The sequence below is a fragment of the Gadus macrocephalus genome, chromosome 4, assembly GCF_031168955.1.
Source record: "Gadus macrocephalus chromosome 4, ASM3116895v1".
NCBI lineage: Eukaryota > Metazoa > Chordata > Actinopteri > Gadiformes > Gadidae > Gadus > Gadus macrocephalus.
Genome location: NC_082385.1, coordinates 17,365,025 through 17,373,117, shown reverse-complemented (window position 1 = coordinate 17,373,117; position 8,093 = coordinate 17,365,025). Strand labels below are relative to the sequence as shown.

At 44.5% G+C, this 8,093-nt stretch overlaps 1 protein-coding gene across 2 annotated transcripts; it reads left to right on the top strand.

Annotated features, from left to right (window-relative positions):
* The first annotated feature begins 99 nt into the window (after window positions 1–99).
* tbx3a (T-box transcription factor 3a) lies at window positions 100–7,840 on the top strand. 2 transcript variants are annotated; one of them, XM_060050619.1, is made up of 7 exons: window positions 100–862; window positions 1,871–2,138; window positions 2,596–2,742; window positions 3,878–3,954; window positions 4,321–4,472; window positions 4,882–5,555; window positions 6,498–7,840. In XM_060050619.1, exons 1-7 carry the CDS (start codon window positions 471–473, stop codon window positions 6,948–6,950), a joined length of 2,163 nt encoding a protein of 720 aa, XP_059906602.1. In that variant the 5' UTR covers window positions 100–470; the 3' UTR covers window positions 6,951–7,840. The 2 variants fall into 2 exon arrangements, with proteins under 2 accessions (XP_059906602.1, XP_059906600.1); XM_060050617.1 differs by having other exon boundaries at window positions 1,871–2,153.
* The last annotated feature ends 253 nt before the right edge of the window (window positions 7,841–8,093 follow it).

Below are 8,093 nucleotides of genomic sequence, written 5' to 3'. Positions count from 1 at the left end.
ATTTCAACACATCGCGTTCGCTTGAGGACTGAGAGCAATAAGAAGGGGAACGCATTTTAACAGGATCGCGATCCTGTGACCAGCAGCGAGGAGAAGCTGCACTCAATTAAGAGACTCGCCGTCGTCTCATTCAAACGATGTCCGCGCGACAAATCACAGATTTTTGCCGAATTCCGCACTCTGCGACCGCGTCGAAGACCGAGGGGAAGCGATTTACTTTTTAGAGCCACACTTTCGCGTTGAACTCGCTCAGAAAACTGCACTTTTGACGCAACTTGTGGACAATAAGCGGAGGTTCCTGCAGTATTTACTGTGGATTTATTTGTAGATTGCCTTCCAATATAGGCTTCTTCTTGGTTTTGTCTGCTTTACTTCTGGTTCTTCATGATCCAAGCTATAACTTTATACTAGGCTTGGTCAGTGTTTACTCTAAATCCAATCCCCAAAAAAGATTCGGTACCTGAACTTGGATGAGCTTCCTGATGAGAGACCCGGTCATACCAGGAACAAGTATGGCTTATCATCCGTTCATACCGCACCGGGGTCCGGACTTTGCCATGAGTGCAATGCTGGGTCACCAGCCGCCCTTCTTCCCGGCCCTGGCGCTCCCTCACAACGGATCCCTCTCTCTGCCGGGCGGCCTGGGGAAGCCGATCATGGACCAGCTGATGGGCGCCGCGGAGACGGGCCTGCACTTCTCCTCGCTTGGGCACCAGGCGGCTGCGGCCCACCTCCGGCCTCTGAAGACTCTGGAGCCAGAGGAAGAGGTGGAGGACGACCCCAAAGTGCACCTAGAAGCTAAAGAACTCTGGGAACTCTTTCACAAGCGAGGCACTGAAATGGTGATCACTAAATCTGGAAGGTAAACACAATCGGTTCTTTAGTAGGCCTACTTAGTATTTTTAGGAAGTGTTCCATATCCGAGGCAAATATTGCGATAATCTTACGACAGCATTTAGTTTGGTCATTGATTTATTAACGATATGAAATGTGATAGCTAACCATAAATCCTCTTTAGCCATATCCCTATTATAAAGATTTCTTTCGATAGGTTATGTGCACATTATTTGATTAAACCTTGTATTCAATTTGTCCTTCATCTGACTAATAAATAACACTGCAAAAACTGGAGACTAAATAAGTAAATCACAGGCAAACTCCAAGGGCAAAATAGTAAATACTTTGCAACTTTAAAAATAGCGACGTATTTAAGTGCATATTAATGCAATTACGTTAATGTGAATAAATCTCAATAAGGCAGATATTTTAGGTAATTCGTAGTGCATGTTGAACAAGGCGTAAGACGTGCTTTATGCGTGTTAATGATATATATATATATATATATAGGCTATATAGAAATTGGCAGAACACCGAATATCATATATACATGTAGGCCTATGTCTTGCCTAATTACTTATTGTGGATTCCAGTAGGCCTAGTTATGCCTGGTTTACATGGTCAAATTGTAAACCAGGCATCCGACCGTGATGGTCCATGCGAGATTTGTGTGTATATATATATAAAAATATTTATAAACATAAAAAGAGATTACCATAATCAATTATATAATAAATAGCGGTATTAATTTGGGTTATCGGTGTGTGTGTGTGTGTGTGTGTGTGTGTGTGTGTGTGTGTGTGTGTGTGTGTGTGTGTGTGTGTGTGTGTGTGTGTGTGCGTGCGTGCGTGCGTGCGTGCGTGCGTGTGCGTGTGTGTGCGTGTGCGTGTGCGTGTGTGTGTGTGCGTGTGGAGTCCCATAAAGATGGCGGCTCGTATGTGTGCAGGGCCTTTGAAATCATCAAACATGAAGTCACTGTCGATCCAAACTGTTTTCTAAAAATCTCACACCAAATGTTTGCTTATTTTCACAGGCGAATGTTCCCCCCGTTTAAAGTGAGATGCACTGGGCTGGACAAAAAGGCCAAATACATTCTCTTAATGGACATTGTTGCAGCCGACGACTGCAGGTATAAATTTCACAACTCTCGCTGGATGGTGGCGGGCAAAGCCGACCCCGAGATGCCCAAGAGGATGTACATTCACCCGGACAGCCCCGCCACGGGCGAGCAGTGGATGTCAAAAGTCGTCAATTTTCACAAACTCAAATTGACCAATAACATCTCCGACAAGCACGGATTTGTAAGTTCTACTAATGTATGTCTATTTTTCTTACTACTACATTTTGCATGCCATTGTTATTGTTGTTATTGTGTATGTAGCCTATTGCAATTATATGTAGCCTAAATATTTGAAGTGTAAATTGCTAATATGTAGCCTATGTTTAATTGTTGTCACCTTTAGATAGCTTGAATATACATTTTATTGAATCGTATAATGCTACGTGGTGTATTGAAAATAAACGAAACGTAACGTTAATTATTACCATTTTATTACAATACTGATAACAATAAATTACTCATCATACCGTAATTATGTTTTATGGATTACATTTTGATTGCAAGAGGAAGAAATTATGTAATGTTTAACCAAATGATTGATGTAATTCGACTTGTAACTAAATCATAACCACAACAATTCAACAGAATAATATCATTGTGTGATATTCTTTTAAAGAAGGTGATATTTTCTCTTGCAGACCATACTAAACTCCATGCACAAATACCAGCCCCGCTTTCACATCGTGAGGGCCAACGATATTCTTAAACTACCCTACAGTACTTTCAGGACTTATGTTTTTCCTGAAACGGATTTCATTGCGGTGACTGCATATCAGAACGACAAGGTAAAGACTAATCTGACTAAGCCTATACACTCTGCGATAGAGCCAATGTGGACCTGCATGATTACAGGCCAATGTTCTGCACGTCTCTCATGCACTCAAACGTTTTGTAGTCATAAAATATGAAGACCATATTTGTTTAAGCGTGTTAAAGTAGACATTGTGAGCACGGATAGAAAAGTGGTTTATACTATATGCATTGGAGTGTGTGTGTGTGTGTGTGTGTGTGTGTGTGTGTGTGTGTGTGTGTGTGTGTGTGTGTGTGTGTGTGTGTGTGTGTGTGTGTGTGTGTGTGTGTGTGTGCGTGTGTGTGTGTGTGTGTGTGGGGGGGGGGGGAATACACAATTCTCAAGAATGCACGTTATATAGGTTTTCTTCGTTTTATTTAATCACATGGAAAGGATTTGGCAGCGGCCCAGGCAAACATTGAGTGTGTGTGTGGGTGGTTGGGGGCATATGTGTGCTATAAGGATAATGGACGTCACCTTTCGCGTGGTGTTATGTGCAACATTTAGGTCTTTGGTGTCAAGCAAAAATTCCGTTAATGTTTTGCAACCACATAAGTTTCAGAAATGTTTGTGAGAGAGAGAGAGAGAGAGAGAGAGAGAGAGAGAGAGAGAGAGAGAGAGAGAGAGAGAGAGAGAGAGAGAGAGAGAGAGAGAGAGAGAGAGAGAGAGAGAGAGAGAGAGAGAGAGAGAGAGAGAGAGAGAGAGGGAGGATGGGGGGGTGGGCTAAGAGGAAGAGTGTGGAAGTAACATTCTGTCCGGGTTTACACCCTCACCATAATCGTCCAAAAGGATGAAAAATCCCACCGAAATGCGCGAGAGGGGTTATCACCCCAGGGCTCCGGTATATATACTGTGTGTGTGTGTGTGTGTGTGTGTGTGTGTGTGTGTGTGTGTGTGTGTGTGTGTGTGTGTGTGTGTGTGTGTGTGTGTGTGTGTGTGTGTGTGTGTGTGTGTGTGTGTGTGTGTGCGTGTGTGCGTGCGCATGGTGGGGGGGGGGGGGGGTGGAATGTATTCTAATTATTTCCAACGCCATAACAAAACAAGTGTAGCCAACATGTGTTTATGCAGTGAATATGCCAACAATATATGCCACGAAAATGTTTAGTAATCAGTCTGTTTTTTCTCCACAGATAACCCAATTGAAAATTGACCATAATCCGTTTGCAAAAGGCTTCCGTGATACTGGAAACGGAAGACGGGAAAAGAGGTAGGCCTTTCCGAGATAAATACTAATTTGAACGGCAGACCTTATGGAAGCGATTTGTGGTTAGTTATTATTATTATTAGTTATTAGTTTCTCACGTTCACATTTCATAAGAATTAGGAACGATATTCACACAATTGTGTAGGGTTATGATATAAGTTATGATATAATAATGTTATAGCCTATATAAGTAGGAATCTTAACCTATAGCTACAATAAAAAAAATATCTATAAGAATGAATATTTAAATGATTTACATGTTTTTATTTCATCATTATTATTTTTTAAAAGAGATCACTTCATTAATCGCACTTGGGTCGACCTCATCGAACGACACAACAAACGGCTCACCAAGTTCTGTGTCCTCAGGAAACAGCTCGCGCTCCAGTCCATGCGCTCCTACGAGGAGCAGCAGAAGAAGGAGAACGGAGCATCGGACGATTCATCTGGAGAGCAGGCCCCGTTCAAGAGCTTCCCTCAGGCCGCCTCCCCGGCTGTTTCCACCGTACCGCACCTCAAAGGTAGGGAGGAGCTCCTCGAATGAAAGATCCTTATTCTTACTGTGTATTATTGAGGCTATTATTTATGGGTCTGGGATAACTTTAAAAAAATATTTTTTTTCAATGTTAGAATTGTATGTTTGGTTATTTTACTGTGTATTTTGTTATTCTTGTGGTTATTATAAAGGTTCATCATAGTTTGAACTCATACTTCAAATGTTGCTCTACAAATAAATTACAACATACTGTAGGCTAACTTCCAATCTTTGAAAAATAAGAATTATAATTATTTGCGTTTCATTTAGTAACAACATAAATAGTTTATGAAGACCAAGAAAATCTATTCCCTGTTATCAGCCTCATGAGGCTCAGCCCTGGGTCCTTGGTGCCCGTCCTCACGGTGCTCTGTCTTCCTCTTCCCTGACCACAGACTTCTGTGAGAGCGACGAGGACAGCGATGATGAGGACAAGGACGGCCACATGAAGGACCTCCCCGACTCCAGCAAAATCTCCACCACCACGGAGGAGGGGCGGGACCCCGAGGCGCAGCTCGCCGGGGGCCATGCCTTCTGCAGCAGCGACTCCACCAGTAGCCGGTCCCGCGGCGACTCCAACACCACCTCGACCACCTCAAGGACGGAGAAGAGCCACGCCGACTCCAGGCACAGCCCTGTCACTGCCATCTCCAGCACCACCCGCTCCGGAGAAGACCTCAAGAGCCCGGGCAGGGACCCGGGGAGCCTGAAGGCGGAGGAGTGCAGCCGGTCCGTGGGGGGCGGCGGCAAGGACGGCTACATGCCCCTCAGCATGCACTCGGACCCCCCGCACCTCGGACACGGCCACCTGCATAACTTTGGGTTCCCAACGGGGCTGGGCGGTCAGCAGTTCTTCAACCACCCCTTCCTGCTGCACCCGGGCCAGTTCAACATGGGAGGGGCCTTCTCCAACATGGCCGCTGCGGGCATGGGCCCTCTGCTGGCGGCGGTTTCGTCGGGCGGGGTCAGCACCATGGATACGGCCAGCATGGCGGCGGCGTCGGCCCAGGGCCTGGGTGGAGGGCACGGCCTGCCGTTCCATCTGCAGCAACATGTCCTGGCATCGCAGGTAGAACCAGTTTCCGATATCGCCCCGGCAACCAGTTATATTACACATCACAACCAAGCGGCAACAGGCGTCTATGCTAATGCACCACTGGGAATTCATGTTGTACTTCACGATTTCATGTTGAAGGAGGCAGATCGGTGCATTGTTGCCATCCATTGCTTTGTGTGCTGTGATTTGGCTTATGTTCTATGAAAATGTAACGTGTGTGTGTCTGATGTGTGTGTTTTTGTGTGTGTGTGTGTGTGTGTGTGTGTGTGTGTGTGTGTGTGTGTGTGTGTGTGTGTGTGTGTGTGTGTGTGTGTGTGTGTGTGTGTGTGTGTGTGTGTGTACTTGTACTTGTGTGTACGTGTGTGCGTGTGTGTTTGAAAACTTTGGCAAGCCTAGTATTAAATGGAGATGTTTTGCTTAATATTTGCCATCGAATCATATGAAACCGGCTGCTACTTTGTTAAATGATGATTATCTGCTCATTTTATCAATTTGTTGAAGACAAAACAGATTCTCCCCATGAAATCATTGTTAAAAATCAAAATCAGATCCAAATAATCTGTATCAAGTGCACAGCAGCACATGATGCTGTAATGTGCTGTTATAATGCTGCTGGTATTATTATTTTACATCTTGCCAGTAAATGTTTAGTCAATTGTTCATTTAATTTACAATGAAGCTATGATAGCAACCTGTTACAAAAAACAAACAAGTATCTGTGTTAGTGGAAATTGGTACTTTGAATGTGATCGCTTATTGTAACAATTCCACAAACGCCCCTCACGAGTCTGAATTAATTAGGTAGGCCTACGTGACCTCAAATAGAAGCTGCGTGGCCTGGGCCACCTTCCTATTTTTGCGCCGTAAAAGGGGCGCCTCTTACGTGATCCGGACATTATTAACCGAAGACCCCGGAGCGCATACTAAAGTGTTTTCTCTGTCTTCTCCCTCCAGGGTCTGGCCATGTCTCCGTTCGGAGGTCTGTTCCCTTACCCCTACACCTACATGGCGGCGGCCGCGGCCGCCTCTTCCGCCGCCGCCGCCGCCGCCTCCTCTTCGGTGCATCGACACCCCTTCCTGAACGCGGTGCGGCCGCGACTCAGGTACAACCCGTACTCCCTACCCATGAACATGTCGGACAACACCCTGCTAACCACCGCGATGCCATCCTCGATGGTCAGCATCGGAGCAGAGCTGTTGAAAGGAGAAGGCATAGCCCCGAGTCCCGTTTCTGGCTCTCAGGATTCTACATCGGAGGTGAACAGTCGCTCGTCAACTCTTTCGTCCGTTTCCATGTCCCCCAAAACGTGCACGGAGAAGGAGTGCGCCAACGACTTACAGAGCATCCAGCGCCTGGTCAGCGGCCTGGACTCGAGTCAGGACCGGCCGAGGAGCGTGTCCCCGTAGTACTTTTACACGCTTCTGGTTCCTTCTTTTCCCCCGTCATTGTTGTTGGATTTGATTTTTTTGACCTTTTTGGAAAAATATGTTGAAGGTTATAGAAATATTATAAATACAAAGTCTAAGATCAGTATTGGTTTAAGACAGAAAAAAATCGAAAAAAATGAATATTGAAAAAAAAAGATTTTGAAATGCACTTTGGTTAATAGGCCTACATATCGGATATATGTATATTTCTACTTTTGTTAAATTAAAACAACACTTCCTTATTTTTTTCTGTCATTTGAATACCATACAAGTATTGAAACTGAATAGTTGGCATGGATGTGAGGCACAGATAAGGGAGGTGTTGCTGCTGTGTAATGTCCGACTTTTTGTTGTGTGCAGTTGCTAAGTCAACTAGATGTGTGTTTAATTAATATGCACTCAGAATTTATTTGACCTATCATAACTCACTTCAATTGACCTTATAAAAGGCTGCTGTATTTCGTTATGACCCTATGAATTGATCGATCAGCCTGGCGTATCACTGCAGGTCAGAGGTGGCATGCCGTGAAGCCCTCGCCTCTTCACATTCTCTTTTAACGAGGCTGTCAAATCAAATTGCGACGAGAAATTAATGAAACAATGTAGTCCACCCATTTTCCTGTGGTTAAAATGTTAAGTTAAAATTTGGTATACTTTCATTGGTAGGCCTATTCATTTCAATCCACCCGTGAATGAGATCGATAGTGGCACCTCGGACCTGGTTGGGCCATCATGCAAAACCACTGCGGCGGAAGAGATAGGCCAATAGCATGCGGACATATTCAGTTATTAGTCAGTGGGCTAAAACAAAGAAAGGTAGTATTGATTATTACGTGTAAATAGTGATATATAAAATATTTATGTAATTATTTCATATTGTTATTGCGTGTACATACAACGAAGTAGTTTGTTTTTAGAGATTTTGTTCTAATTTATTGTCGATATACCTGTGTAAATATAGTTTGTGGGCTATTATCCTTTCTTTTCTCATTTCCATTTATATACCCCCCCCCCCCCCCCCACCCCCCCACACACACACGCGCACACACACACACACACACACACACACACACACACACACACACACACACACACACACACACACACACACACACACACATA